The 22190-nt window shown below is 39.1% G+C and overlaps 1 protein-coding gene across 1 annotated transcript in view; it reads left to right on the plus strand.

Moving 5' to 3' along the window:
• Positions 1 to 10154, plus strand: part of gorasp2 (golgi reassembly stacking protein 2) — a 34906-nt gene extending 24752 nt beyond the window's left edge. Inside the window, exons 6-10 of the mRNA XM_055638028.1 lie at positions 13 to 139; positions 951 to 1065; positions 5600 to 5689; positions 8480 to 8599; positions 9113 to 10154. Of these exons, the coding sequence (XP_055494003.1) occupies positions 13 to 139; positions 951 to 1065; positions 5600 to 5689; positions 8480 to 8599; positions 9113 to 9441 (781 nt within the window). The 3' untranslated portion in view covers positions 9442 to 10154. The remainder of the gene's footprint in view (positions 1 to 12; positions 140 to 950; positions 1066 to 5599; positions 5690 to 8479; positions 8600 to 9112) is intronic.
• The last annotated feature ends 12036 nt before the right edge of the window (positions 10155 to 22190 follow it).

Genomic DNA, 22190 nt, shown 5'->3' on the forward strand with positions numbered 1-22190 from the left:
AATTATTTTAAGCTTAGGGTGTGGGATTGGATATGGCTACTTGCATCGAATTCCAACCCGTCCATTTGCAGAGGGTAAAAAGATAAATCTTCCAGGAACAGGTACATCAGTCAGTCCATTAAAAGATGGCTTCACAGAGGTAATGCTTGATTTGTTTTAACTTGCTAACACATTTATAGGATATTTTTGCATTATATGCCATTGATAAAGTTGCTGACGCTTTAAATAACTTATACAAAGTAATTAGCAAGATTGCCAGTTATATTTTTCTTTGAAAATGTAAAAAAAAAGTTGAATAACTTCACAAGCAATTTTGAAGCAGTTGGTTATTTCAATTTAAGAAGAGGTACATCATGGGCAAAATATAAAGACACCAGCTTATTTTAATTTTGTAATTTGCTATTTTTATTCATTGCAAAATATTGTTGTTTGCAGAATATCCAAAAGATTAATTAAATAGTCTTGGAGATTTACTGGCATGCGAGCTATTTCAGTTGGTATTGCATTTCTGGAGTTGTGGTTATCCTCTCTGGATTTGCAATTTCATCTTAAAATATGTGTTGGTGTTAAGTGCACCTTCAAGATTAGAATATGCACCAATAGGTCTGCGGACACGGTATTACATAAAATTCAAGTGTTTAACCTATGTGATTAAACTACCTGTGATATTTAAGTTGGTTTACTGCATGCTAATAAATTTATTCAACACTAAAAGTTGATGCATTTGCAGAAAATCTTAAAGAATAATTAAATAGATTTTAATTGTACTTTATCTGTTTAAGGACATAATATCTCAGCAAATATGCTAAGATGTTTTGATTGTTAAATTGATTATTCTTGTGATAAATGTAGCAGTATGCTTTTAAAGATGACGTTGCTGTATAACGTACTGATGTTTTATGTTTTCAGTTAATTTATCTGATGATTAGACCGTGCTGTTATCTTTGTAGGTTCAGCTATCTGCAGTTACCGCAGCAACTGCTGCAAACACCAACCTACAGCAGGGCCTATCTGCACTATCACTCGGTACAGCTCCTCCTTCGGTCAACAGTGTTTTTAATACTGGTGGGTATTAATAGCAAACTTACTAAAGGGGGATATTTTATACTTTAAAAAAAGTCTATCCTTCACACAAAAAAGAATAATTGTTTAGCATGTTCCTACCTCAAAATAGATTTAGCATCACTGAGGTTTTTTAATCGGAAAAGATCCACTTTGCTAAAGTTCAGCCTTTATATCTGCAGCTATTCCAATATTAAGAATATAGGAATATGGAACAGTACAGCACAGGAACAGGCCCTTTGGCCCACAAACATAACGCCTGGCAAAACTTATCTCATCTGCCTGCAATTGATCTATTTCCCTCTATTCCCTGCAAATCTAAAAGCTTCTTAAATGCCACGATCATATCTGCCTCTACCACCACCATTTGCAATGCGTTCCAGGCCCCCACCACCCTCTGTAACAAATAAACTTGTCTCGCATATCTCCATTATATTTTCGGTCTCACTGCTGTTCCCTTTGCATATATTCTTTGGATTATTCCCATTCTTTCATGCCACATGATAATTTGCTTAAGTGCAGGTTAGAAGGATTGAGAGTTAAACATGCCAATAATTCCTTGATTTGATTTTAAATGTAATGTCTACTTCTGATGCATTCTATAATTTAGTGCTGTCATTGTTCTAACTATTTTACTTCTATGGAATTAACTTGCTTTCTTGTATCTAATTGCCCGATCAGAGTGATATTTACTCAGTAGAGCAGTGGGATAAGGACTAACTTTAGCATTCTGCCTTATACCTGACATAAATGTTGTATATTCTTCAAATATATCATTTAAATCTCTCCAAACTGGTCATAGTAAAGATTTGGTATGATTAAGTTCGATATGAATTGGGCTGCTCATTTTCATAAATCTTACAGTGTGGAATAATGGTCATAATCAGATTCATTTTATTCCATTTCAATACTTTTAAAATAATACAAATATAATTATCATCATATATGAAACTACACGAGTGACAAACTAACGTGTCTATTCTACGGTACACTTCTTGCTGCCTGTTTATATGTGTTTTTAACCTCATTTAATAGTCTGTGAGAAAAAGCATGCTGCAGCTAATTCTGAGCATCCGGGTTCAGCAAATTTCGACTGATAAGGTGGGAACCATTGACAAATTATCAAGATTAATCGCCTGCTTATTATTTACAATCGGTGGAAGCAGCTGAGATGTTTTATGAGCATTTATCCGACTTTTTTTATCTTTGTCGTTACCCCGAAGAATTGGTGAAAATATTTTTTTTTCATTTGAAAGATTTGGGGGAAATTGTAAAGTTATCTTTAATAATACATTCTATCTAAATAACAACAAATAAGAAGATTAAAAAAGGGCATAAAAGTAGTCCATTTGACTCTTGAGCCTGGCATGCCAGGGCTGCCCTTCTATCACTAATGCAATTCTTCCTACCATGCCCCTCTTATCCCTTTAATTTCTTTACTTATGAAGAAATCAATCATTCTCTTGTGAAAGATGTCAATGACTGAGCCTGCACAAGCCTCTCTGGTAGAGAATTCCAATCATTAATTCAACCTTTTCCAGGTCTTATGCCAGAGCATGTACCTAGTTGGGCAGATGAGGAGAAACAAGTAGAAGTGGTGAACTTGGATCTTTCTCGAGGCTTTTGATAAAGTTCCATCAGAAGGTTACTAAACAATTTGGGCACGTGGAATTATGGATAATAAACTCAACAGATTGAGAAGAAATAAGAAACTGCAAGAGGAACTTGGTGGGTAAGGCTAATTCCTTCAGCAGTTTCCCGGCAAGCCGCGGCCAGACCCACCAGCAGGCCCGCACATAAGACCGAGGACCAGCCCAGCAGGTCCAGCTCGCTCACCAAGGACCGAGGAAGGAGGACCCGCCAGGCTCACCTACCGGAGACCGGGGACATGCCTGCCGCTGAGGAAGGCCCCGCGCCGCAGACTGGAACCCACCCGGAAAGAGCTCGCCTGTCACAGATCGAAGACCCACGCTGCGGACTGGGACCCCACCTGGAAGTCTCGGCTCACCCGGCTAGAGTGGAAGGAATTGGACGGGGGTCAAGCAAACCGGTTGCAGGAAGGTAGTGCATTGCATCGACTGTGGTGGGCAGCTGGAGGCCCCGCAACAGATTGGAACTCAGTTGGGTCGGGTGCCACTCCCAGAGGCCGAGCATGTGGACCGCAAGCGGCCTGCAAATGGCGGAACAGTGGTGGAGGACACCATGGCTATACTTGGCTGACCCTGCAAAGCCACCAGAACAACGGGCCTTCATGGTCAGGTTAAGAACCCTACACTTACAACAACTGGGCCTTGAAAATGGTTCGAAACTGGCGACTCTGTTTCAATGTACTACTCCTATATACTTGTACTGTATCTGAGATGCTTATCTAAGATTTATCTAAGTGCTTATGTGTAGTGATACTTGCACTGAATTGTATACGAAAATGAATTTCACTGTACCTCGGTACATGTGATAAATAAAGTACCACCATAAATGTACCATAAAGGGGTTTTTTACATGAGAATCCAGCAACTGCAGTCTCTTTTGTCTCCAGATTGAGAGTTGGTTAGTATTTAGTAGGAATAAACAGGTCTTCCTCAGACTGAGACTAGTGGGTTATTGCAGGAGAAATGCCATCAACAGTTTGACTGAGAAGACCAAACGCGACATTTCTCAGTGCAATAATGACACTAAACTAGGTGCACATGTTTCCTTGAAGCCTCTTCCACCATTATCTCTACTGATATTCCCATTAATTTCAAATCATTAGCAATCTTAGAGATACTGCAGTTGCTGGTTTACAAAAAAAAGACACAAAGTACTGGAGTACCTCAGCGGGTCAAGCAACATGTCCGAAGACCATGAATTGGTGATGTTTCGGGTAGGGACTCTTCTTCAGGCAGTCTGAAGAAGGGTCCCAACATGAAATGTCACCCATACATCTTCTCCAGGCCTGCTGCGTGACCCGTTGAGCTACTCCAACATTGTGAATCTTTTTTAGATACTGCATTTGGTTCTCTAAGCCAATTCTAATCAAATTTCAATCGCACATTTTATTTTTATAGCTCTAAATGTTTTTGATGTTTATAACATTCAGAGACTTTCAAAATATTTGGTAGCTTTGACACCCAGTTATAAATGTTATAAACATCAAAAACATTTTGAGCTATAAAAATTAAATGTGCGATTGAAATTTGAAATATATACACATAAAAGCAACACATACATACAAATTAACCAAATTTGTTCCCTAAAGACCAATTTGTTCCCTAAAGAAAAATAATATTTTATTACCTGCTTTATATTGTGGCTAATTTTGATAAGAAAATATTTATTCATACTTGAGATGTTATTTCCCTATTTTAGAATTTATATGACTCAATAAAAGTTTAGTTTGCGAGCTACAGCTTATTTATTTTGAATCTCAAGATTATCTCGCAATAAAACATTGCATTTGATTTGAATGAGAATAATACTGTGATATGTACAAATAACATAAGGCAAAACTTCTCAAGACAATTATTTCACAATGCAGTCAACAGGTTTAATTGGTATGTTACTATCTTTTGGGGTGGGGTGGACAGCTGCATTTCTGAATTGCTAACTATTTGGGTTGCGACAGTTCTCAGGAATGGATCCCTGTTGTAACCTGGAGAAGACCTGCACACAAACTAGATAAACCGTTTTGGTGAAATTGTGGTAACAACACTATTTAAGCTTGACGTTTGTCTCCTAGATCACTTGAAACAAACATAAAGAATAGTGAAGATCATAAAACTGCAAAATAAGACTGGAAATACTCAGCAGGTCAGGCCGCAACAAGGGAACGGGAATATGTTATAACAAGGAACTGCAGATGCTGATCTATACCAAAGACGCACACAAAATGCTGGAGTAACTCAGCGGGTCAGGCAGCATCTCTGGAGAACATGGATAGATGATGTTTCGGGTCAGGCAGCATCTATGGAGAACGTGGATAGATGATGTTTCGGGTCGGGCAGCATCTCTGGAGAACATGGATAGATGATGTTTTGGGTCCGGAACCTTCTGCGACCGAGTCAAGTACCGACCTGCTAAGTTACTCCAGCACTTTATGTCTTTCCATGGAAAGGAAAACAGAATTAATATTTCAGATAGGAGGCTTTTCATCATAATTGTTCTTATTAAGGGGTTCTAATTTGAAACATTGACTAAAACGTTCTCCTGCAGATGTGGCCTGACCTCCCTGAGTATTTCCAGCATTTTTTGTTTCTATTATAACAAATAGACTGCATAATGTGGGTTGCATAATGTAAAGCTTCCTCTGAAATATTCTGTCCATTGGCCCGTCAGCACAAAAATCATTCATGGTTTCTGGTTCACTTAAAAATAAGTTTGCTTTAGAACACAGATTTCACTCGCTTTGATCTATTTCCATCCATTTTTACATTGAGAAAAGTGAGTCATTTCAATCCAAGAGATATACTATGTACAGTTATCTTAACTAGTTTACAGGAGATAGTAGGATTTAAAAAAAATAACTTCTAAATTTCTATTTTGTTTAAACTTTTCAAAGGTGTTCCAACGGTTCCATTGTTGCCTTCATCTGCAAATACATCCTCCAGCACAATTCCAACAAGTATAAATGTTGATACTACCCTGACCAGTAAGTTACAACCATGATAAGTATTGTAATTTGATAGGCTACTATGGGAATTTTTCTTTTACTTGGATGTCAATTTGACTTTTTATGTTTTAAAAAAAGACATTAATGCTGCAAAGGGCAAACCAGGTGTTATTTAAAACCGGGAATGGAATGCAATGTCTTGGATTTACAGGGCTGGGGGAGATTACAGTAAAACTCCAACAATCCACTCTGGCCATATGGGAATACTACTGATTCAGTATCTGGCTTAACAGATTTTTTTTTTTAAATTGCGACCTTGTTTGCTGGGAGTCGGGTTCAAGCACACATGCCTTTCAAATGACCAGATCCTTTGTCTGACACTCCATTACCTTCCTTCCTTCTACTCTCGTTGCCATTTTCAGGGACCTATGAACCTGGATCCCAAGATCCTTCTGCACATGCATTCTGTAAACGGTCTTGTCATCGTCCGTGCACCTTCCCCTTGCATTCGACCTCCCAAAGTACAACACCTCACACTTAGAGTCAGAGTCATACAGCACGGAAACAGGCTGTTTGGCCCATCTTGCCCATGCTGTCCAAGGTGGCCCGGTTACACTAGTCCCACCTGCCTGCCTTTGGCCCATATCCCTCTAAATCTTTCCTAGCCATGTACCTGCCAAAATGTCTTTTAAATGTTGCTCTCGTGCCTACCTCCTCTGGCAGCGCATTACACATACCCGCCATCCTCTGTGTGAGAAAGATCCTCTCCGGTTCTTATTAAATCTTTCCCCGCGCACCTTAAACCTGTCCTCTGGTTCTAGATTCCCCTACTCTAGGTAAAAGACTGTGCATTCATCCTATCTATCCACTCATAATTTTATACACCTCTATTTGATCACCCTTCAGCTTCCTGTGTTCAAAGCAATGAAGTCCTGGCCTGCCCAACTTATCCTTATAGCTCAGGCCCTCAAATCCTGGCAACATTCTTGTACATTTTCCAAGCACAGTGACCAATACTGGGTATAAAACTCCAAATGTGGCCTCATCAATGTCTTTACAACTGTGACATTACATCCCACTTCTATACCTAATGCCCTGACTGATAAAGGCTGTTGTACCGAAAGCCATTTTGACCTGTGGCGCCACTTTCAAGGAACTATATACCTGTACTCCAACTTCCCTCTGCTCTACAATACTCCCAAGTGCCCTGCCATTCACTGTGAAGGTCCTGCCCTGGTTTGACTTCCCAATATGCATCAACTACCACTTATCTGTCTTAACTCCCATTAACCATTCTTCAGCCCACTTCCCCAACTAATCAAGATCTTGCTGTAGTTTTTGATAACCATCTTTGCTATCTACGATATCACTCACTTTAGGGTCATCTGTAAACTTGCTAATCATGACTTCCACATGTTTATACAAATCGTTAATGTAAACCACAAACAGCAATGGGCTCAGCGCCAATCCCTGAGGCACGCCACTAGTCACAGGCTTCTGGTCTGTAATGCGCTGCCAAAGGAGGTAGGTACAAGCGCAACATTTAAAAGACATTTTGGCAGGTACATGGATAGGAAAGATTTAGAGGGGTATGGGCCATAGAGGGAGTACAGAGAAGGTTCACCAGACTGATTCCTGGGATGTCAGGACTTTCATATGAAGAAAGACTGGATAGACTCGGCTTGTACTCACTAGAATTTAGAAAATTGAGGGGGATCTTATAGAAACTTACAAAATTCTTAAGGGGTTGGACAGGCTAGATGCAGGAAGATTGTTCCCGATGTTGGGGAAGTCCAGAACAAGGGGTCACAGTTTAAGGATAAGGGGGAAATCATTTAGGACCGAGATGAGAAAAACATTTTTCACACAGAGAATGGTGAATCTCTGGAATTCTCTGCCACAGAAGGTAGTTGAGGCCAGTTCATTTGGCTATATTTAAGAGGGAGTTAGATGTGGCCCTTGTGGCTAAAGGGATCAGGGGGTATGGAGAGAAGGCAGGTACAGGATACTGAGTTGGATGATCAGCCATGATCATATTGAATGGCGGTACAGGCTCGAAGGGCCGAATGGCTTACTCCTGCACCTATTTTCTATGTTTCTATAAACACCTTCCAGCATCTATGAAGCCAAGTCTCTATCCAGTTGAGTAGTTCTCCCTGGATCCATGGTGTAACATCTGCAAAAAATAATGTGAATTGAAAATATGTGGAATATCTAATGGTCCTAAAAAATTGCCAAAGTTTTGAGTATGCCCGATTATGGCCATTTTAATATACAGAGAAAGGAAAGGATGTTCTGAGAGGGATTTTGAAAAACTAGATTGAGAATTTTGATGTTGGTCAATAGTCATGTGTACCAACAGCTATTTAGTGAAATTATTTCTTGCAGCAGCTTAACATGCCTGTAAACTCGCCCAAATAGTATATAATATTCAAAAAGTGTAATAATCTGATATCCGTTATAATTGACCTCATGCAATGAAAGTGTTTATCTTTCAATTTGCACAAAATTTCCTTCAACAATTTAATTTACATCTAACTGCAAGCTGTGTGTTAACTAACTTTTAAAATGAAAATGTGCACATAATGATTGTATAAGAGTACAACAATTTAATTCTAGTTTGTGATTGACTCTGAAGTAAAATTTAAATGTTATATTGAATTGGTTTGTCATTAATCATTAATTTCTAAATGTTTCTATATCAGTCATTGAACAATTATATTTAATAAACTTAACTTTTCAGAGAAATGTCACACTTCAACCTTGGCATTCTTCATTGCCACCAACAGTATATTTTATTATATTTTGTTAACTTTTCAATATTTACAGGTCTCATGCCATTACCAAGTGGACTGCCTACTTTACCCAAACTACCTAATGTGGACATCAATCTACAGAACCTTGCTCCTGTGACCTTACCGGGAATAGGTGCAGTCCCTCCGCTCACTGGTAAGTTTGTAAATGTCCTTTACCTAATCTATATAATCATTGTAAAGTATCTCATAATTATTGCTAAATAATTTGGGTAATTTTAAGTGGTAAGTGTTTCAATTGAAATCTGCTTATCAGTCGTCACTCCTTGCATGTGAAAACCTTGCTGTTCTTGTGCGGGTCACTGGGTCATTTAATGGAATTTTAATTTTCCTCTTTCCTCCTTCAAATAATTGGAAATTCTCATGAAAGATAATGATCTTCCTAGTTTGTTGTTGTATATCTTTCACCAACATGCAGTAGCATTTATTACCAATTTTAGAAAATATTATTTTCTTATGCGTCTCAACTTATTTTTCTAAAATAACACTTCCAAATGTTAACTTTAGAAATATATGTAATACATTCCATTCTTTGAATATTAAAAAATCAATGTCACTGACGCTAGTGCATGTAAAAGCTCATCCAAATAGTGAAATGCGCAGTCATTACAGTGCGTTTTTATTGTGATTTTGTTTTTCTTTCTCCTAGGTTATCCATCAGCCACTCAGTTGCCACCAATAAATCTCTCTGGACTGCCCCCCCTCACAATGCCTACCATGTATCCCTCGCAATCATCCATGATTACAGGGGTGAAGGCTGGTTTAACTGAAGCCGTTTCAGCTATCTCTCCAAGGGGAGGTGGTTTTCATGTTTCTGCCTCTGCACCGCCTGCTGTTCAGACCCCTGCCCTCATTTTAGATACTACGTCTGTCTCCATGGCAACTGCTGACATCCAGGCAACTGCATCACCTAACGCAAATAAAGAAGAACCATCTTCCATTTCCACAGATGCACAAGCTTCTTCTGAGTCATTTTAACTGCAAAATCTTTGCAAAAGCAGGCGCTGATTAATGTATTTATTCAGCTGCAGTAAACTCATTCTAAAATTAAATAAACGAGTAGACTGGCATGATTGCATCTCTGAGCTTTAAACCTTTGTACATAATTATAAGGCTGAGTTAAATACATAACCTTTAATATTATTGGATGGTTTACTACATTGTACAGCAATGTGGTACTTTTGATGTAAATGTAAAATAAATTATTTTATCAAGTACAGATTTAATTCCCTCTCTTCTCCCTGTCCTCTGGTAGAGCTGCTAATGCTGTCCAATTACATCTAGCCACCATCTTGTCTGTAATTTTCCAGCCTGGGTAATTTTCAGAGCAACAGGTCATCACTTGCCGTTTCATTAAAACACCCCACTGCTTCTAATGACAGTTGAAAGGAAGTAATGTGTGAGAGAGAGAGAGAGTACATGGAGCTGAAATCCAGTAGACATCACCGTAAGCTTAACAGGGAACACATTTGAAAGGGATGATCGAGCAATAAACTCCACTGAAAAGGCACTGGTATTTTTCAGAATAGAATAAAAAATCTATTTTTAAACAATTATCTTGTCAACTCTAGTGTGCCAAAATACAATATTGCTTTTGTGTTTATAGCCTGAAATTCCTGTGACATTGTCGATTCTAAAGTGAATGATGATAATACGAAAGAAAACGCATTAAAATTCTTAAATGAACAGTGCTAACAGGTTCATCATTTAGTATAAATGTAATGATGTTGAGTATTTTATGCATAATTGTGATGCCTTTTAAAAATGCTGCTGAATTGCTGGATAATTTTTTTTTTAAATCACGTGAAAATTTAGAAACATTGAGGCAAGAAAAATCATAGAAGGTCTTCTTGTAAGCCGATAATCATGAAGCTCGTAGCAAATACTCTGGAAGGTAGATAACAGCGGTAGTGTAATACAGTGTAATAAATGAGAAGCCGTCAAAGCCTCTGATTTCAAGTGGTTTTCTACCCAGGTATTAATGCTTTACTCACTGCTTGTTATAGTTAAACTATAGCTATGAGTTTAATGAGAGTTGAGAATTTTGTTTTGGAGGAAGAGTTTAGATTACTTGCATCACAGTAAGACAATGGAACAAAGTTAATTTCTGGATTGTGGATCTTTGGTGTCCATGATCTGCCCTAACTGTTGAACAGCCGTTTAAGCAGCAACTAAGGCAAGGAACTAAGTTTTAATTATGCTACTATTGTGGGAGGCTGAGTAATGCTCTCTTTCCAATAGCTTGATTGCATTTGGATGATAGATAATAGATACTAAAGGGGAGCAAACGTAAGGCTATTTTATGCATATGAGTAGAATGGTAGATATTTTAGTATGGTCAAGAGCAGAATGTGGATATAAAAATGTGAGTTATGTTAAAGGAAATAAAAAACGAGTTACCGATTTAAGGAAAAATTGTATTTATTTCATTATTTTCCATTTTACAAATGAGGTTTAGCGTGTGGCTTTTAAATTGCTCCATTTAGCAGGATCCATGATTTAAAGCTGAATCTGAAGAAGGGTTTTGGCCCGAAACTTTGCCTATTTCCTTCCCTCCATAGATGCTGCCGCACCCGCTGAGTTTCTCCAGCACTTTTGCCTATTCATGATTTAAATGATGTCTTTAATGTGAATTGAAGAGTAAGAACCTTAAAAGTTTTTTAAAAAAAACGAGTGTAAACACATTAGCTGCCCACATATAAAGATTTTTTAAAAATGAACAATTATTTTCAATGGAATACACTGCAGCATGATTTGGTGGCAGTGTGTACTACTCTTCCTGCTTTGAAGTTTGCAAAGTAAGAGTGTACAACAACTTGTAAAGAGCCAGCCTCTGAAAGTGGAACCATAGAGCATAATCATCATTCTAAAATCCATTTATTTTGAAAATAATATGAAGTATTTTGCACATAATTGTGATGTTATTTAAAATACCACTGCATTGCTAAGTTGTCTTTTTTACATAAAAATGTCAGGTATTAGAGTTCAGAGAAAGGAGGTAAAAACAAATCATTGAGGGGCTTTATATTTAACATAATAATCAAGCATTTATTTTTAGACTATTTATTCTAAAATTAATCCAGAAACACATTATTCCCTTTCTATTCAATCTTAATTTATTATATTAGTTCAAGATCTGAGATGCGTCTGGTTTAATTGAATAGGGAATTAGCTAGATTATAAAATATCAAATTTGAATTTATTTACTAGTCATCTGGGTGTTTTATGAGTTAACTAAAGTACAGTGTATGAATATGCCAGTTTAGCTGTAACCAAACCTCTAAAAATTGACCTTGAGCTAAGAGGCTGTTTTTGCAGTCAATTCAAAAGCAAATAATTGATATTAATTGATGCTGCTGTATGATTCAGATGGAGATTTGTTAAATTGCAGCTCTAAATATAACAATACTACATGGTGTACATGGATGTAGTTGATTTCTTGTTTAAAATGTTAATTCAGTATATTGATGCATTAACTGCATTGTCTTACAAGGACACTGTACTATTGAGACATCGTTAAAACGAAGAATGTTTTACTTTCTACTGCAGCTTCAGCATTTGAAAATTGTGTCCTATTCATATAGGCTTGTATAGAGTGCCTCTTACTGGTACATTCCTGTTTTAGTCCATTTTTGTTGTGAAATATTTGGCACAGATCATTGTCAGCTACGTAATATGTCAAAAAAAAAAGACAGCTGAAATAACTCAGCAGTTCAAGCAGCATTTCTGGAGAATATGAATAGGTGATGTTTCGGGTCAGGGCCCTTCTTCGGACTGATTGTGGGGGGGAGCTAGGAGGGGCAGGACAAAACCTGACTGGTAATAGATGGATACAGGAGGGTTTTTGTGTTTAGCGAAAGGTTGGACAAAGGCCAGAGATGGAAAGACAGAAGGTGAGAAAAAGGGTTTGTAGAGTTGTGAAGCTGGAGGAAAGAATGAAGGTGGAAGGGGAAGGGGACGAGTGAAATAGGGCACAGGAGATGGGGCACGGGGGGCGGGGGGCAAGGAAGACGGAGCAAGGGCACACACAAACTTGAGAAACAGCACCCCATATTCCACTCAGGCAGCTTACAACCCAGTGGAATGAAGATTGAATTCTCCAATTTTAGGTAACCATAATCTGCCTCTTCTTTCCCCCACCCCTTTATTTCCCTCCCCTCTCAATCAAGTAAATAGTTGGTATTGCCAGCATTGATTTATAAGCTAATTTGCTTGACTGCGTGCATGCTGAGAATCAAGTTGACCTTTTCCAATTGTGATCACGCTTGAATGGCAGGAATAATGGATTCAGATTGTAAATATCACTGCATGTAGGCTTCTTGTTAAGCTAACCCATTCAGTTGGAGAACAAAGTGGGACAAGGGGAAAATATGGCATTGATATTATCTTGCCTATTCCTGAAGGGCTGGATTCAGATCTGAGTGGCTCCTGATTGTGGATGGGTGTAGCCACTACGCAATTGGGAATATATGTTGCTCAGGTCTTTCAAAAGCTATTCAGTCCTTTAATTACATTACAGTTTATCACAATGTTCTTTCTGTTTATCTGCCTCTCACTGTCCCTTATGACCTTTTGCAGTTGTCTCAGTTGTGAATGCTTCAAATGTACTATTTACAGAATTTGAAGAGAATGTTGAAGATTTTTTTCCCCTCATGAGAAGTTCCAAAGTGTCATAACATAACAATATTGCCCTTCCGAGCTCAGTTAAAAATCAGAAGAGATGCTGCCGTGTTTTTTTCCAGGTGAGATACCCGTGCTGGATTTTGTTATCTCATTTAATGATAAATGCCACTCCTTTAATATGACCTATAGGTGTAATTTATGATCCTGTATCCAAGAGTTTAGGAGCTATAAGTAAGCGATCTCTTTCAAGACCAGGAGGTTTATTTTGAGGGACGATACTGAGAAAAGAAAAGTAAAAAGAGTGGTTGTTACAAATACAAGTTTTGAGCCACAGCTTTCAGATTCTGTAATATCCTCAAGATAACAGAATGCTTCAAGATCAAAAGAATTGAAGCCTCTTGCAATTAATTAAGTCTCTGGACTTTTCAATTTGAAGTACAAACTATAAATATATAGTGACACCTTATGCACACCTATCTAATAAACCTGAAAAAGAAAAAAATGTAAGTATATAAAATGTATGTCCCTCCCCTGTACACTCTCTTTCTCTCACATCTTTTAAATTTAAAGAAAACCTATTTATATGTGCTTCATTATTAGCAAGATTTCAGCATTTTGTACCGGACAAAGATTCTCAAATTAAATGCTAAACCCTTTTTGGTTCAAATAATAGCAGCAGAGCAAGAGATTACTTCTTTATTGTCATAGATTCTTTATTAAATTGAATTTTAATTATCAGAAATGTGTCGGTGAAGCCAGTTTAATATTTATTTCTCAACTGGATGGACTGCTTGAAAGGTTGAATTGAGAGACGCCATCTGACCAAGATATTTGTAGTAATGCTTTTGAATCTTTTGCTATACATGGAAAGTGGACTGTTCAACGTCTGAAAATTGAAGCGTCTGTTGGTGCAGCACACTGTCAATACTGTCTACTTTGTGTTCTTCTTTAGAGTGGTACATGAAAGGTGGGAATATTATTAACTGAGCCACAACTGAAATTGGTTCAAAAGCAAATGAATCTCCCGTGGAATCAGTCAAACCTGGACAGAAGAATTGTTGCTGAAAAGCAGCCAGCCAACACATCCATCCCATGGAAGATATTATTCTTTCTTCATTCTTTATTTAATTCACTCCAATTCATTGCCATTCAACATTTGTGTCATCTTTGTCTTTTCTCTGTATCTAGCCCATTTTCAGTTCAGTTAATAAATAGTTCTGAGAATTCACATGGGGTACTGTTTAATCAAGATATGCAAAAGTTCCTCTTTTTACACTCATCAGAAAACCTGAAAGCCAGGTTTTTGGTTGCCTATCCCGATTCTGTCTTATGTAGCTCAATTGTACTTACTATTTTAAGACCCACTGTAGCTCAGCTTGTTGCATCCATGCTGGCTTCTAGCAGGGCAAACACAGCAGATGCTGGTTTCCAAAAAAAGACACAAAGACAGTGATGGAATAACTCAGTGAGTCAGGCTGAATCTCTGGAGAACATGGATATGCGATGCTTCAGGGCAGGGCACTTCTTTAAGCTGATTGTGGTGGGGCGGGGGGAGGGGGGGGGGAGAATGCTGGAAGTATTTTTCTTAATTTACCAGTATGGTAATTTACTCACATGTTTTTGGCATGTGGTAGGAAACCAGAATGCTCGGTGGAAACCCCCGTAGTCACAGTGAGAACACGTATTCAACACAATAGTCAGCAATGAACTCCAAGCTGAGGTAACAGCACCCACTGTAGTATCACTGTACCTAGCATTCCTGATAGGCCAATTTTTTTCACACAAAGGATGGTGGGTTTAAGGAACAAGCAGCCAGATGAGGTGGTTGAGGCAGGCATTATAACATTTAAAAAGACATTTGGACAGGTACACGGATAGGAAAGGTTTAGAGGAATATGGGCCAAATGCAGACAGGTGGGACTATCTTAGATGGAGCATCGGTGCGGTATGGCCAATTGGGATGAAGGGCCAGTTTCTGTGCTGTATGATTCTATTACTCAGTGCTTAATGTTAAAAAAATATTTTAATACTTTCCGACCATGGATATTTAGAAATTGTAAACATTGCAAACTTTCTTGTGTTTCAACTTTTATCATTTCTGGAAATTAAATCTGAATCCCTCAAGATATTTTGTAAGGAAACATTGGAACTGTGGTGTCTAGCTTTCCATAAAGCACATGAAGTTGCTTTATAAGGCTGACTTTGACTGATGCTCTGCTCATGCGAAGTCCGATATGCACTTGATTGCACAGATGTTTGGAGTAATGAGATGCAGATGGCTCTGAATCTCAATATGTTCATGAGATCTGTTGAAACTGAACCATCTCTGATGGATCAACTGGATGGAAGATTGAATTCAGAAACGTATTCAATTGAGAAATATGTTATTCAAAAAGAAGGGCAGCACGGTGGCGCAGCGGTAGAGACCCGGATTCGATCCCGACTACAAGTGCTGTCTACAGAGTTTGTACATTCTCCCCGTGACCTGCGTGGGGTTCCTCCCAAATTCCAAAGACGTACAGGTTTGCAGGTTAATTGGCTTGGTATAAGTGTAAAAACTGACCCTAGTGTGTGTAGGGTAGTGTTAATGTGCGGAGGTCGGTGAGGACTCAGTGTGCCGAAGGCCCAATTTCTGCGCTGTATCACTAAACTAAACTAAACTAAGAACATTTTTAGAAAATAAAATCCAGAAGGTAACACATGTGGGCAACCTAAACACTAACGTTGAGTACATTTCATTCTTGAACAGAAAGTAAATTTTTTTTAAATTTCTGGTTTATTTCAGATATCCTGGAAAAGCAATTCAGAAATTAACGTCTGATTGCCATTAAGAATATCCGGGTGATTGCTGCAGTGCAAAGCATAAATCAACACACTGGTACACTAGAACCTTGTAGTTGTGAAAAAAATCACAGCATTAACTGGCAGGATTTAGTTATCTGTCCATTAAGGGTGAAGATATTTAATGTCATTGAAAATAATGGTAAAAGCCAATCTGTTTATAGCTGAGTGGTCTTGAAATCATCCTCACCCTGGATATCAACAATGTTTCGATGCTAGAGTGTTTGGAATGCTAGTTTCCATGCATAACTTGAAAATATCTCACAGTTTCTGCATACAGTTGCATAAACTGCAATAAAAGTTTCCAAAGGTGATGGACCAGGAGCTGAGAGTTCTCTTATACCTGCATTAAGGAGGCAATTAAAAGCACCTGAGCAATTACAAATGCCTGTGTCCCAAACATTATGGTGACGTGAAATGGAGAGACTATGTATAAACACTGCTGTAATTTCTACATGGTGAAACCAAAATGTATAAAAATGGCCTTTATTAAAATCTGATAGTGTGCACTTTAACCACATGTGATTTTTTTTTAAATTACAAATCTCAAATTATGGAGCAGAGGCAAATAAATAAATGATGGCCCTTTGTCCCAGACATTATGAAGGGCACTGTATCTCCCAGATTAAGAATGATGTGCTAAGCCATATAGCAATGGATATACTTGCACCCAATACATGGATATTTCCATCTCCAAAGTTGTGCCCTGAAGTGTCAGGGATTTGGGAGTCCTTCCAGTGTGTTCCTTGTTGCCTAGGTGCAAGAAATATGCCACTCTATTTTGTCTCACTGTTCAATGAGTTTATCCAGTTCTCAATGAAGGTAAGAACTGCATAAAAAAAGAATAGTGGTTTAATGAATCATTAAGGCTAGTGAAAGGAGAAAATCTATATAGTGATATCCCTTGTCACTTGTAATATTATTGTTTTTAGTAATGGCACATTAGAAACAAAAAGATACACTGCTGCAGTAACTCTGTGGGTCAGCAGCATCTCAAGAACACAGATAGGTGACAAATATACTTAGTTATGTTTAGCCCAACAGTGGATATTAATATTGTTGGGGTGAGGGGGGCTGGCGAGAATGGCCTAATGGCAAATATTGCAGTCATGTTCTTGTAGGTGCACACAATACCCAATTATCAGTGGTGATTAACTGCTTCTAAACTAATGGACTATAAATTGTTTAGTAGTTCGATGTGAAAGGTCTACGTTGTCTCCGAGTCATGTAATATGGATTTTTGGAAAATTACAGATCCCACCATTAATCAAAAAGTAAAATACTGCAGATTCCATAAATCTGAAGTAAAGTCAGAAAATTATGGAAATATTGAGCAGATCCGACAGCATCTGGAGATGGAAACAGTTAACACGAGCATTCATTTGAATTACAAGTGGGATTAAATGGATTTTTAAGTTGCAGATGACAAGGGGTGAATGTAATAACAAGTGAGGTGGACACAAAAAGAAACATCACCTTCAGCCAACAATAAACCATTGTTGGCTCCACCATTCCTTGATCATTGTTGCTGGCTTTCATTTGTCCTGTTGCATACCTTTCATTCATTTGTTCTTCGTATCTCTAGTTTCCCTCTCTCCTGACTCTCAGTCTGAAGAGACTAGATTGGTTACTTCACTTACTAACCAACGTAGCACTTTATTATTAGAAGCTCCGCCTCTACACTGTTCATATTATTGCAACCCAACTGGTGCTGACAGACTATGCTGCTACACAGTAGGCAACATGCTGAAGTGTGTTATATGTGCTTTACAATAAATACTGTTGTACCATGTTCGTGAGTATGACTGGGTCATTCGACAGAGACTAGACTCGAAAGGTCACCTATTCCTTTTGTCCAGGGATGCTGCATGATCCGCTTAGTTACTCCAGCATTTTGTGTCTATCTTTAGTGTAAACCAGAATCTGCATTTCCTTCCTAAAGATAAAGATTGTTGTTTTTAAAGTTGGAGCCATCTGAATGAAGTGTGAATAGTGGGAGATGAATGCGAAAAGAAGAAAATCTGAAATAAAAATTCACTGGAAAAGCTCAGCAGACTAACCAATATCAGTCTTGGAACAGTGTGGGAGCATTTAAAAGGTGAGTGGCAATTAGTGAAGTCATCTGAAGTCAGTTAACTTGAGGCAGGACAATTTAAAGATAACCATTGGATTGGTTGCAGCATCCAAATTGGCTAATTGAGCAGCTAATAAAAACAAGGCAAATTGCTGCAGAGCAGCCTATTAGGCATGTCCATGATGGGGCGGAGTGCTGTGCAGAGGTCATGTACAGGTCTTTGGCTCAAGAGTCTTAAATGCTGTGTGGAGGTCAGATGTGAGTCTTTGGCTCTGGCATCTTCAGCAAAGAGGCTGGGGCTATCGGAGGCAGATCGGATAAGGTTCAGTCTGCTCTGGTGTGTGAGTTGTTATTTTTTCATTTTTATTTCTCTCGTTCTTGGTTCAGTGGCAGTGGTGATGGCAGGTAAGTTGGTATAATGCTCTTCCTGCAGCATATAGGAAGTCAAGGAACCTGTTGGCGTCCCTGATGACTACAGCTGTTAGATTTGTGTCCAGGAGCAGCTCCTTAAAGACTGAGTTAAAAAAACTGAAGCAGCAGCAGCTGGCTGACCTCAGGACCATCCAGGAGAAGGCGTGCTTCTTGGATAACAAATATAGGGAGGTTGTCACGCCCAATGTCTGGGGAAAAGGAGGGTGACCACGAGGAAGGGAAATAGATCTTCAAATCGTGTGAACCCTCTTGAGTGCTGTTAGGAGGGATGACTTAGCAAAGCTGAGCAACAGTGCCAGGCAAGGCTGTGGCACCGAGCCTAGTGGTGCAGATGGGATTCTGTGGCAGCAGTCGAGAGTCCAGAATGGTGTCCAGGGTCCAGGAATGCCTGCATAATGTTCTCAAGGATGAGGGAAGCAGCTGGAAGTTGTTGTGCATGTTGGCACCAATGATGGGTAGGACAAGGAAAGAGATATGCAATACGAGTATAGGGAGTGAGGTAAAAGGCTGAAAAGCAGGACCTCCAGGGTAGTGAACTCTAGAATAGTGCCATGTGCTAGTGACGGTAGGAACAAATAGATAGGGGACATTAATGTGTTGCTGAGGAGTTGGTTCGGGGGGCAGGGATTCAGATTTCTGGACCAAAGGTTTCAAAGCTCATTTGGTTTCACGTGTACTAATTAAGGTACAGTGATATTCGTATTACTATTGGGATCTCTTCTGGGGCAGTGGTGACCTCTACAAGAGGGATGGGTTGCACCTTAACTAGAGGGGAACAAATATCTTGGCAGGCAGGCTCACCCAATCTTTCTCTTGGTACTGTGTCATGGTACTGGGTCACGGAAACCTTGGGTGGGGCCGCAAGGTCACCAGAGGTTTCCGTTCAGGTTTCCTAAGTGGGACAGGGGCATAACACTCCTGGGTGAAAAAGCAATTCTCTTGCACTTCTTCCAATGTAGTAAATTAATTTTAATGCTCACAATGTGGTCCCTTGTCTCCTTTGAAATTTACCCAACAGAATTAAAAATTGTCCACAGTATGACATGCAGTGATTGACCCCAATACAAAAATATTGATTAGAAATTCTAGAAACTCAGTCAATTTTGCTTCAACATTTGTATTTATAATTATAAAACAAATGTATTGTTCCTTTTTCAGTAAAAATAAAGATAATTAAGTGATATGCAATTATTTCCAATTAAACTATTGAAATGCTAATTTCATTCTACATTGGGTTGAAACTCAATATAGATTTTGAATTTCATTTGTGTTGCAAAGATAATAGCCAAGGATGGTGATGTGTTCTTGAAGAACACCCGTACCCTTCATATTTGTAATCTGCAAAACAAAAATGAAATGACTGTTTACCAGAATGGGTAACTATTATCATTCCCATTATTTTAGATTGTATTTTTAATATTTCTGGATTAGTAGAATGATTCTAGATGAATGATACGGAAACATGAGTTCAAATTCCACTATAGCATTAAGTTTACTCATTTCATCAATAAGATCTAAAATAAGGCTCATGAGACTTGTTGCCCGACCATTAAAATGTATCTGTTTCCCAAATGGCATACAGGAAAGGCAATGTGTATTCTTATCCTGCCCGGCCAGCATGTTACTTTGGGCACAGTTTTACTATTAACTGTCCTCTAACGGAATCAATGAGTTCGATCAAACTGATGCACATTGTGGGAGATCCTTTGTCACATGGTCTGCAGCAGTTTAATAAGGGGGCTTACCATTGTCTTGGTGAGCAAGTGGCAATGGTCTGTCTACCTTGTGATTGGATTTTCTAAAAACAAAATTTTCTCCTTTTATTCCTGCTCTGGTCCTTCAATGGCTTTTCCCTGTGGTTTATGTTCATTTTTACAATTAAAAAAAAAAAACATTCCTGGACTGTATGGGTCATCAATATGTGTCTCTGCTTTCAAGATTTCCTTTGTATTTCTTTGGCAATCACTTTTCTCTGATTCTATTTTCAACTTCTTCGTTAATTTCAGGGTCTGATTACACATATATACTGCACATTTTACCTTGAATTTGTATGGGCTAGAATGCTTAGTCATGTGGGTGTAGATGACCCTTCCCTGAAACATTGCTATATTTATTACAGAGACAGCAGCATTATGACATGTTGATCCTTATCATTGGATTTAATAAAAGATCTCTCAAACTTTGACGGTTTACTAGAAGTTACAGTTAATCAGGTAAAACCTGAAAGAATAATTTTGGTCCAGATAAAATCCATTTATATATCCAAGCATAGTAGTTCCACCTGGTTGTAATAATCTGCAGAAATTCTCCATCATATAATTAACATCTTATATTTGATATCATGAGACGGTCACCTAATTCAATATAATTAACTGCTGCATAAATATGTGGATAGGTCAAAATAAAAATTAGATCTTTTTTTCTCATTGATGAGAAAACAAAGCCCAAATGTTGAGGCAAATTGACTGGCCAGAATCTTGCTGAGCTCGCCCAATGGTAGTAATTAATAATCATTATAAGTAATGAGATTCCCGTCTTTTATCTTCTATGTAGCAACATTTGCAATTTAGCCTTGAGATTTGTCTTTGAGGCTGGGGCCAATCATCCATGGGAATATTAACCTAATACAAAGGTAGACAAAAAAGCTGGAGAAATTCAGCCGGGTGAGGCAGCATCTATGGAGCGAAGGAATACGCGACGTTTCGGGTCGAGACCCTTCTTCAGACTGATGTCAGGAAGGGGGGAGGGGGGAAGAAAGGGAGAGGCGGAGACAGGCTTTGGGAGAGCTGGGGAGGGGATTGATTGGTTCTGCGCTCGAGGAAGAATGAGGGCTTTAAGACCCGATAACCGACCTGATCTCCCGGTGGCTCAGAACTTCAACCCCCCCCTCCCCCTCCCATTCCGAATCCAACCTTTCCGTTCTGGGCCTCCATTGCCAGAGTGAGGCCCACCCAAAATTGGAGGAACAGCACCTCACATTTCGCTTGGTTAGTTTACACCCTAGCAGTTTGAACATTGACTTTTCCAATTTCAGGTAGTCCTTGCTTTCTGGATGGAGGTGTAGAGTGACTGGACATCCATAGTGTAGATGAGGGAGTGGGGGCCTAGACCAAAAAATCCCTGTCTACTAATACTCTCCTCCGCCTAGCGGAGCTGGTCCTTACCCTCAACAACTTTTCCTTTGAATTCTCCCATTTCCTCCAAATCCAAGGCGTAGCTATGGGCACGTGCATGGGCCCCAGCTACGCCTGCCTCTTTGTAAGGAACGCCGAACAATCCTTGCTCAAGGCGTACCGCGGCCCTATCCCCGAACTCTACCTACGCTACATTGACGACTGCATTGGTGCTACCTCCTGCACCCATGCAGAACTCACTGACTTCATCCATTTCACCACTAACTTCCATCCGGCACTCAAATACACCTGGACCATTTCCGACATCTCTCTACCGTTTCCAGACCTCACTATCTCCATCGCAAGCAACAGACTACTGACCGACATCTACTTCAAACCCACTGGCTCCCATGGCTATCTGGGCTACACTTCTTCCCACCCTGCTTCCTGTAAGGACTCTATCCCCTACTCCCCATTCCTCTGTCTACGGTGGCTTCTGCACCCAGGATGAGGTGTTCCAAACCAGGGCATCGGAGATGTCCTCATTCTTTAGGAAACGGGTTCCCCTCTTCTATTATAGATCAGGCTCTCACCAGGGTCTCTTCTATATCCCGTAGCTCTGCTCTCACTTCCCATCCCCCTAC

Source organism: Leucoraja erinacea, chromosome 7, assembly GCF_028641065.1.
Source record: "Leucoraja erinacea ecotype New England chromosome 7, Leri_hhj_1, whole genome shotgun sequence".
NCBI classification, from domain to species: Eukaryota; Metazoa; Chordata; class Chondrichthyes; order Rajiformes; family Rajidae; genus Leucoraja; species Leucoraja erinaceus.